The sequence below is a fragment of the Thunnus thynnus genome, chromosome 17 (assembly GCF_963924715.1).
Source record: "Thunnus thynnus chromosome 17, fThuThy2.1, whole genome shotgun sequence".
In the NCBI taxonomy this organism is placed as follows: domain Eukaryota; kingdom Metazoa; phylum Chordata; class Actinopteri; order Scombriformes; family Scombridae; genus Thunnus; species Thunnus thynnus.
Window position 1 is genome coordinate 12,915,268 of NC_089533.1, and position 10,980 is coordinate 12,926,247.

General features: G+C 43.0%; 1 protein-coding gene across 5 annotated transcripts in view; it reads right to left on the reverse strand.

Moving 5' to 3' along the window:
- sdk2a (sidekick cell adhesion molecule 2a) overlaps positions 1-10,761 on the reverse strand; it is a 93,440-nt gene extending 82,679 nt beyond the window's left edge. For 4 of the 5 annotated variants that reach the window (XM_067570483.1, XM_067570486.1, XM_067570484.1 and 1 more), the window contains exon 1: positions 9,094-10,761. In XM_067570483.1, the coding sequence (XP_067426584.1) occupies positions 9,094-9,250 (157 nt within the window). In that variant the 5' untranslated portion in view covers positions 9,251-10,761. The remainder of the gene's footprint in view (positions 1-9,093) is intronic. The other variant, XM_067570481.1, reaches the window with a different exon arrangement.
- Positions 10,762-10,980: the final 219 nt, after the last annotated feature.

The window sequence follows — 10,980 nt, forward strand, 5'->3', positions numbered from 1 at the left end:
GCCACCCTTTGAGTTCGCATATGTCAGCTCAGCAGTCTGTGTTTGTAAGAAGGCTGGTGGGTTACATGTTCCCTGTCATTTACAATATCTCTTTTTCTCTTCCTCGCTATTCCTCACTAATGCAGTGAGGACAAGAGAAGTGCTTTGTCCAATTTAACATATATAGCAAAAACAGGAGCCTCGACAATAAAATCAGAGCATCAAGAGCAGGGCCAACAGAGGATAATAAAAAGAGGAAGGTAGTTGCTGAAGTGATGGCATCTATTGTCCAGATCTAACATGTATACTTCTTTGTATACTGCACAAACCCAGTTGCATCCTTACAATACACTTATTCCACTGTGTTTCTTCACCTACCTACAATTCAATTTTCAGTTACAGCTTTTTTTTCTCCCTTTTTTTCTCCCTACCACAGTATTCACTGTGCATTGGAAGCATTTGAAAGACACAAGTGGATCTGCATAACAAGCACTCAAAGAACACATTTTTGATTTTTTCCATTTCTCCTCACAATTCCTTCTCTATAATCTAATGACTGCGACCCCTTGAGTGATTACAGAAATGGAAATAAAGCTTTTTAATTGAATTTCATGAAATTAAACATCGGCCAGAGTAACTTCATTAAACTGATATAATCCCACTGACTCCCCCGTTTCTGCTGTACCCACAGGCAAAGAATGTCCAGCATTGCTACAATAAGATACGTGCTCAAACATTCCCTTTCACAGAACATGGAAATTATTCTTTGTAAGCTTCCCGCTACCAAATTAAAATAGCTTGACCAGCGATTTGTGCACGCTGTGAGGACTATGACACTGAAATTCATCCTCAGGCCTCTGCAACAGCAACACAAGTCAGAGCAGCTGCAGCCATCATGTGTCCACATGTAGAATCTGCTCACAAAGAGACAAGAGCAAGAGCCATCCCTGCCTTTGTTGCTGCTGTAATGCTTCCGCCTAAGTCAGGCATCACAAATCAGTTTTGAACCATCATATGTATGTCACATGTGATGTAGATCCGATTTGGCTTTAGTCTCTTAGGTAAAGCTCTGTGTCAGCCTAGAGTGTGTTCATATGTCCGCTGCTCCTCCAGTTTGGAGACGGGAGGCCAACATTGTCAAAAGTCCTCCTGGTACATTTCCCCAACAGGGGAAGCATGGGCTTGTTTGTTTAAGTACGTCTCTCTGGCTCCGAGACAAGAGGAGACAGTGACCGAGGCATTTGGGACATGGCAGTCCCCTGCAGAATTAAACAGGCTGCTTCTCAAGCCCCAGTGACAGGAAATCTCACTCAGATCACAAAAGGCAGCACTGATTGTGTCTGACATGTGCATTCTCTTCCCTCAGATGCCATGTCTTTGTTTTGTCTGGATTACTTGTGTGTAGGCGTATGTATTTTTGTGTAGCCTATGTGTGTGTGTGTGTGTGTGTGTGTGTGTGTTGGAGCGGGGTTGCCTTACTCCACTCAGCCTCCTTTTCTTCTAAAATTGAAATGGTGACCTTTTTCTACATATTGCCTGTCTGTGAGAGGATGTAAGAACTAAATAGTGTGTAAAAGGGTGATTCCAAATTAAACAATTAGACTCAGAGGAGGATAACCACAGATGGCCGAGCACGCCACTGAAATACAGGGGTGAATGTATAAAAAGGCTGGCAGTGGGTGAAGTGGAAGGGTTACTGTTTGGGCTCAAACTGGGCACACTAATCCCTTTGATCCCCCCATTTTACTGTCAGCTGTTTCCTAGCTACCGTCGGATCTGCACAGAATTTAGGATTTGTGCTACTGTACACCACAGCAATCTCTACCCCACTGATGCAGCGCTCTCCTTTCTTTCCTCCATCAATACCCCACCCAGCACCCCCTCTCCCCCCCCACCCTACCCGCCCCCTGCCCCCTCCACATATGCCTTCTCACAACGTCCGTAGCAATATTCATTTCTCTTTCTGTTCCCCCTTTTCTCCGCCACCTCACTGCAGTTGGCAGTAACTGTGATATGGCAGGGAGACAGGTTCAATTGGAAAGTATTTTGCACAGAGGACCATCAGAACATGACGCTTCACACTGAAAAAGCTGATTCTGATTTTGTCTATTCACATGAGACACCGTGGCTGTGCCCCACTTTCATTAGTTGTGCCGAAAACAGCTTTCAAATACTGGTTTGGTCTTTTGAGAAAGCTCCATTTAGCGATAATGAAACAATCTGCGTGCGTGTGTAGATGCATGTGTTAGAGGAAGAAAATGTGTCTGCATATTATACCCAGCACATTTTTACTGTGTGCATGTTTGTGCATCTGCTAACATGCATTAAAGCAATAAAGGCACTTTTATTGGATTCCTCTTTCAAGCTGCCTTTGAAATTAAAATAAATAGGCAAATTTATCTGCACAGGATCTCTTTTATCCTTGTCAGTATTGGTTGCTTTCAGAGGTGCAATGCACCACAGACTTCCCGCTTAACCTCTGAGGAGCTCTCCCAAACTGATCCTAAATCATTCCAGGCAGAAACACATGGCAGACTCGATTTGCGTATTGGCGGATTCATGCTTCATTGTCAAACACTGGCTCTCGGTGGCCCTGCACCTATTAATCCTGTAAGCATATAGAAGGCTGTATTGATTTTCATGTGTACTGTACACTTACATAATTTGTATCATTCAAGAAATCAAGCTCTACGACCACCCCTTATTTTTCTGGAGCCTTTTTTCATTCTGTATGTTTCGATTAAGTACTTAAGTTAAATATTACCAGTCAATTCTTTATTATGGTCAAATATGTCGTCACCCAATATGCTCTCAATAGATGAAGTTGTATAAATAGCTCCATAACTATGACAGGGCAATAAAATGAGAAAAATAAAGCTTTTTCACGAAAAATCATCAGGTGGCAGTTTGTCTTTGTTTTAAGTCTATCTCTTTACACACAGTTTGCCTTGAGAGAGAAATGCTGCCTTTCATACAGTGTTGGACAAACACTGAGGCTGAATCCCTCCATATGCTTTCAGTCTCACACCTGAAGCGCTTTCATGGCTTGAGCTGGGGGGCCATAGAGAGGGAATCCAGATGTGACATGAAGCATAGAGCAGAGGCCTGCAGTGCTACTGTCAGTTCCCATCAGCATCACACTTCTTAACTGACACTCTGCTGATGTTAGAGGCAAGGACAGTGATCAAAGATATGTGTACATTAAAGTCCTGCCATACTACGGTGACAACCACCTCTACTCTGCGTTGTGCACTGGGCAGGAATTCTTTATCAGCAAACACCAAAGCCCTGCTGGACGAGATTGTAGATAGGAATTTCTTTCATTTCCATTTGTTTACACCGAAGGTGGAGTACTGTCAAAATGTGACAGTGGGGATGGTCTGATGTTGAGCTCTGTCTATCTGGGGAAGAGGGAGAAGGCAGGTGTTGGGAAACAAAAGTGATGTCAAACATGATATGGGATCCCATGTGGCCAAGAAAAGGACCATGGGGAATAAGAGTCAGCGCTGGTCCTAATCAATACTGAGCACAAGGCATTGGGATGCAGCTAGAGGCATTTTGCCAGGCCCCCTAGCGGGACTGGCAGGCCTGCTGCCAAGCACAGCCTGATCAGAGCAGCAAACTCAGCCCTGCAGACGGAGAGCGTGGAGGCTCCTTCTTTCCAGGCAAGACCCTGCCCGTGAACAGGAAGTATGCCACGGACTGGAATACTTCCTCCCTTCACCCAGCCCTGGCAACCCACTGAACCCTGACCTCACTTCCATGTATGGTGCTTATACAAAAAAAAATCTCTTCAAACAGCCAAATTAAAAGTTGTCGGTATCAGCTGAAGGATGCAGCTTTGATAGTCAAACAAGCAGGCAGCGAAGTAGCACCCTGGAAGCAAAAACAAGCACGTTCTCGTTCTGTCCTCCTCAGTTCCATATGTGGTGGGGCTTGTTGTTCAGCTGACTCTGTTATATTTCCTTTCCCATGTATCTGTATTGAGTGACACAGTAATATTGGCATGTATCCACATTATCACTTACTGCAGGGAAACTTGATGGTGGTGGTAAGGCAACATAACCAAGGGGTTGTGACTGGCTTGGTCTGAGGTCAGCAGAGGAATGGAGCAGAATGGCAAGATGTGAATTCATTCATGTGAATGTACAAAGAAAATGGATCGTTACGACCAGTTGTTTTTACTAGGAAAGAGAGAAAACACGGGCCCGCCACCCCCACCACAGTTTTTCCTCCATTTCTCTGCCTCTTTTGCCATTTTATTCACAACACAAGAATACACTCACCAGTCCCCAGGAGGGGCAAGCTGAATGAGAGCAGAGATTCAGTGCTCACATTTTTCTGTAAAAAGCATTGTTTCTCACCACAGTTTTCCTTGAGTTGCCTTTGTGTTGTTTAAATGTTTACATGGAACAGCTTGGGGGCTTGAAGACAGATGTATGGTCCAAGAATACTGCCTTAGTACAATCCCTTTTTTCCCTGGATGAAAGTAATGACACCATTTTGAGGGCTCTCAAACGTCTCCTTAGAATGATGCTTTGATGAAGGAGCATGCACAACATCTTCGCTCCCTTGTCAAAATTATATCAGACAAATCAAACATATAGTTCCACTTTGCATCCTCCTCCCTTTCCAAGGTCATTCCCTCTTTCAATTTCTGTCCCAGCTCACCAGCTCAGAGCCTGTTCTTTGAGACGTTTCTTTTTTTTGCTCTTGATAGTAAAAGAGGTGCCTGCCAGTCCTGTGTCAGATTGATTAGACTTTTAGCCAGGAGAATTAATACGTGAAGAATTTGTCTGTTTCCCCCTGCAGTGCTTCTCCCCTCAGTCTCATCAGTAAACAAGGAGATGTGGGAACAAAACCACTCTCAGCTATGTGATTAAAACTGGCCTCAAAAGAAGGACTTGCTTCCTCAGTCAATGCTGCTATTATATAAAAAATCTCATTTGAGTAGCCTTTACCTTTCCCAAACTGTATTTTTCACCCAGTAAGACAAAGAAGTGCTATCTGTGGCTAAAGATTGGTTCGAAGGTTTTTCCTTACCTCATTGGTTGCATCATACCTTCGTTTCTCAAACCTATCATCAAAAAAAACAATCCAGGTTTGGGTTACTGTGTGCCTGCTTGGCCCAATAAGATTCTCAACACAAACTCACATCATAGTAATAAGTGCTTAACACAGCACAGCGCAACCAAACTCCAGCATAGTAAGTCATCATTTCAGCCAGTTACCCTAATATGGCAGCATGACAGAGTCATGGTGGGAGATAGGACTTTTTGCCCCATGCAAATAGCCATTACCATAGCCCTTTGGGCAAATGGCAATTACTGGGCAAGGGGCGAATGCCAAAACCCTGCGGTACAAGTTAATTTGATTACATTTCCATTATGAACTATAAACACAGTTTTGCTGCTCGACTGAGCCAATTAAAGGCCTCCTGAAGCTAAGAAACGTTGACAGCATGGCAGCCCTATTGTTCTTAAACAACAGAGTAGATTGTAATCATTTTTCACCCTTAAACAGGTTTTAAGCACTATTTTTTCTTTTCTGATACATTACCATTAAGAAAAAAAATAAATCGTATCAGGCTTTTTCATTCATTTATTTCAAATGTTGCTGCCAGTGAGCATGGATTTTTTTTTATATATATATATATATATAATTCAGCTGTGCTATGTTCCATCTTGGTGAATAAAGCATCCTGTGGCAACATGAATAAACATGTGTAGACAGCATTTGGCAGACAAAAAGCAGCCAACCAGCCAGACATGGGAGGCAGGCGCTGAAGACACACGAGGAGTCTGATTTGGAAGTCAGGCTGCCACTGCATTTCACCTGAGGCTGTGCAAGCGACTAGCTGGTCTTTCTGGGCACAAGCCATGTTGCGAAGAAAAACAAGCATTTAGTCCAAATTTCAGCAGACATCTGTTAGCTCTCTGGAGCAGTAAACATGTTTAATTAACTACATTTCACCAAACAGGGAGATACATATGTCATAAATATGTACTATGTGTAATTATGGCATGGTAGCTGAGAAGTTACAGCACTCCCACTCTCATGTCACTGTGCCCCATATGGGACTTGTGACGCAATCAAAGTGCTTTAAGTTTAGGAAAATGCAACAATTTCATCACCTATAGGGCTCAGGATTTATTATCATGTCTAAAATCAGATGCCTGAGGCACATCTGGCATCAATGTGGGTATGTAGCTCTACTTTTGTGGAGCTAGATGCAAAACAGATAAGCTTTCTATCATTTGTGATGGAGTGTTGTATGTGTGGGTGTGTCTTCTTTGGAACTAGGAGATGTCTTTGATTCTATTAAAACTGTATTATATTTCTCGTGATGGAGTTGTGTAATCTTGTACACATTGATTTTTCTATTTTCCATGGGTGTGTTTGCATGAGCATGTGTGTTAGTGTGTCACTGATGTAGATGAATTATGATCTGGTGCCCGCATTAGAGCAGGGAGTTTTAATCACACACGGATTCAGAGTGTTTTAAACAAATGCTTTTTTGTAAGCATGGTGGATTATCATAAGATTTAAAGATTTGGAAATGGCTGACAGCTGTCAAGCTGCATAATAACGTACGTCCAGAAAATTATAGCAGCTGCCGGTTGGCAGAATGTCAATGCTGCTATCTAGATTAAAGCTCAATAGACAGGAACATAACCGCCACCAAGCACACACGCACTTTCAAAGATGCACATAACAAGATGCGCATAGAAACACAGTCTCTCACATGAACCACAGGGGTAGATTTCAGCAGCACACACTCTGAGGAGGGGTGAGGAGATACAGAAACCGCTACGAGGTGAAGAAATACAAAACCTCACATCTATTTACTTGGTATTTTGATGAGGGGGTCTAAATGAGTCTTAAAATGGCCTGCTGAGAGCAGCCTCTGGCAGGAGAAAGGTTCCCCTGTGGACTCTATCAGGTATCCTCTTGAGCTCTGGAGCAGCCAGCAGTATTAAACACAGCAGGAGCTTCAGTAGGAACCTGCTGAAAAACAAGTACATACCACCTCCGGTTCCCTGGGGGCCTCATGTGCCTGTGTGTCGCCTAATTTATGACATCCTCAGAGGTCCTCTGCTCTCAGGGAATGACTACAGCTTCTCCCACTTTATGCACAGGCACAGCCGCTCCGCCAGTCATTTGCAAACACGGATGCCCCATGAGGATGAGATCTGCTTCCTACTTTAGGAGAACAAGACCTCTCTGGCTGCTGAGAGGACCGCCTGCAAAGACTGCAACTGCGTCTTCAGTAAAGAACCTAAAGCAGCAATTGTGCGCCATAGAGGAGGTCCTTCTCAATTGAAAGAGCAGAGAGACAGAGAAGTGAATCTCTCACCAATGCTAATGTGCAGCCGGGAATATTCAAGGGGGCCTGAATACCAACTGCATTGATGAGAAAGAGGTCTGTTTGGGGAGGAAAGGTAAAGCCCTGTGAAGTAACCTAGAAGCGCTCAAGAGATCCTCACAGACAAGCATGTTACCCCGAGAAAAGGATGGTAATAACAGCTACAGGAACTGTGCCCTGCATAATAAGAGACGCCTGAGACTCTTTTCAGATAAGGTTGGGAGCACTTTAGAGCAATGCGACCTGTTCAAAGACAAACAAGCAAAGGGATTATGCTGCTTTTAGCACTTTGATGCACTGAGTATTGTGATTATAAGATGTGGAGTGCATAGAAAAGCCACTTCCCATATGAATCAACTTCTAATGTGAGATTTTCTTTTTTCTCCTTCGGGACCTATTGAATTAAATGCCTCAAAGATCTGTATGTCAAATGGGCATTTTCTGTTACAGTTCTGCATGCCCCTCTGTAATAAAAACCACAACCCTGTGGTTGAATTATTAAGCATAAACTTAAAATCCATTTAATGTGAATATTCATCAAGGCTGCTGATGGAATTCATAACCCAGTAAGCCCAAACGATGTACTCTGTCCATTATGAACTTACCTTCACTTCTTCTGACAACTGGCAGTTATGTTTTTCCAATGATAAAATATGGATGCAGGAAGGATTTTCTCTTGCTTTCTGTCTTTATCAAGCATCTACTGTACTATCTCATGATACCTTCTCATTGGTCAAGAGGCACAGGTCATCCACTGACAGATGGCGAGTGACAAGTCATACCAATTTCACAGTAATTGTGTGATTAGTGTAGTTCATGTTCATGCCTATATCCACATATCAGATTGTGCTAGACGTGAGTGAAACCACATGTGATTTATTCATTCTGCACCATGCACATTGCTTTCACACAGCCTACAAGTGAGTGTAAAAGTGGACATTAGGAAATGTAATACAGCCTTCAAATAATAACCCTGCTTGATTTTCCCATAGTCATATTCATACAAGTTAATGACTTCTGCTATGCTATTAAGGGTTGCCTATAGAGACAGAGACACAATTTGTTGTGGGTTTTCTCAGTCAGGGTCACTGGTCTTTCTACAGATTTCACTTATTTTATAATTCATGAGGACCTTGTAACAATATCTGTTAATCCCCTTTTAAAAATGCTACATTCTGTAAATTTATTAATTAAGTAGTATAAATATGAAAATATGATTTCTTTAAAGTCCCATTTTGAGACACATAACTCTTTAAAGCAACATGCTGTATTGTCGACTTTTTAATGCATTCCAAATTGCTCACAATGACAAAGTGGGCGCATTTATCACAACCCGCATTTGGCACCAAGTTGTGTTATTATATTATACACATATATTATATTATAGCGCTCAGTTTTACAAAGGGCTGTGCTCCTAAAGCGTTTGGAGAATGCAAGTGGCCTTGTGATTACAGCAGGGGACATGGGGGACGTCAGATCCACAGTTTTCACACGGTGTTATTTGAGGGAAATAATTTAACAATTTCATTCAGTGTGTGACAGGCATTTTACTATAACTGATCTAAGTTTGGATGCATGACCACATCTTTTAAAGCATACATTCACGACAGTTTTTCCTTATATTTTTGCCATATATTTCATTTAAAACTACATCTCTACCACAGACTTTCTTGCGCGCTCCTCTGGTCGCATCCAACAACATTAGTAGCAAGACTATGTGAACAAAAAATCTGAGTTGCGCATCTTACCTTGAGCCTGAGCGCTGAGGATACACGTCGCCGACAGCAGAATCCAACAGGAGACCCACACCTGTCCGACCTGTGCAGTCTGTCCAGCTGTAACCATGGTCCCCGGCGGCACCGTCGAGCCCCCGGTGCGTCTTCCCCGTCTCCACGCTGGGAACATGTTGCTCGGCGGCCACACACTCCCGGGAAGAGTCCTGGCTGCTGCTGGTCCTGTGCGTCAGACTGCTCCTCACTGGTGATGAGGGTGAGTGACTGGGGAGTGTGAGGAGAGCTCACTCCGTCAGAGAGCACCAGGCATGCAGACAGGCACGCGGTAGTATGAAAAGCCTGTGGACAAGTCCCGCATGAGCAAGGCGGAGTCAGTCCAATTGAATTTGCTCGGCTGTCAAGTGTGCGAGACAGAATATTGACATCATCTACTTACTGCTCCGAGTTGCCACGGAATGTATCAGAGTCGAGTGAAATAAAAAAAAAAATAAAAAAACAAGAGATGACGAGATGGTGACTGTACAGTCTCCAAGTTCAGATGAAGACTAGATGGCAGTTTTTGCTCAAAACGAAATGTTCGTGTCATGTATCTGTCCACTGATTAAAGTCAAACGATCTTTTTTTTTTCTTCTCAAATACCTTCCCCGAAAAACTCTACTTGAGCAAGGCTGTTTAGCAAGGCCAGCTGCTTCATTTCATTACCCAGTAGCCAGCGGTAAGGTTGCACTGAGCTCCCAGGTGTGTGTAGTGTATGAAAGTGTAAATAGGTTCAGTTCACCTTCCTGTGGAGGTTAAAAAGCCTTCCTGATGCTTAAAAACACCTCTGTTGTGCTCTGAATATGGGTGGCCGCTGACTGTACATTCAAATAGTTTTTTTTATGAATTGACCACATACTCTAGCAGTACGCACAACCTGAGCCAAGCAATGCCAGCCCAGGCCAAGTGCTCTGTACGCTATTGCCACCACGCGGCAGAAAGCGGTAATAAATTTGGACAACTATGATTGATTGTTGACAGATTAAACCCCCAAGAAGGGATTTCAAAACTACCTGATGACAACTAAATCTTTCCAAATAGCTGTTTTTGAATGTTTTTTGCTTCCAAGGATAAAGCAATAACTAGGTCAAAGACTAAAAGTATTTGGAATGAGCTGTGTTCTGTAAACATTTATTCTGCAATGGTCCCAGTAAACCCTGTTTAAAACAGCCAAACTATAACACAGATTTAAAAAAAACAAAACCAAAAAAGCAACAAAAAACAGGAAAAAGCCTGCACCTTAACAATTTAATGTGATTCATAAAAAAAATAAATGAGTCTGAGATCAAGTAGGACAGCAGACTGTTACCATCTGTGAACATTCGCTCCATCATAATACTTCCTCTCTCACCACACAAAGGAGAAAATGCAAGTACGAGTGCACAGAAATGGTGGGCACTTCTGAAAACAGAGTAGGGTACATATGGGCTGTGATATCAGCTTTGTTGTCCTCACTCCTTTTGAACTAACTGAAAAATACATGCAGGGCAAGGTACGCTTCAAAGAGCTGTCACAATATTTCTGCCTTAAAAACATATCTGTATTTGTGCCATTAGATTTTGTGAGTTTTGAAGACCAGCAGTAATATTGAGTAAAAGGGGAACATCCAAGCTGCTGTGAACTGGGTAAAGCCTGACGCTGCTTTTCAAAGAGCCTGGTTGAAATATAAACAGGGGTGGTACTCTCTGCCTCAGGGATGTTGCCTCACCTCAGTCCCTTTATGCTGTGCTTTGTACAGTCCGACTATGAATCTGTTCCCTGTCCTTTACTTTTTTCCCTGTGTCTTACATCGTCTCATTGCTACCAGGGTCTCATTTGGTGTCATCCGTTGCTCCCTCCGTTTATTTCCTCTCTCCTCACTCCGCT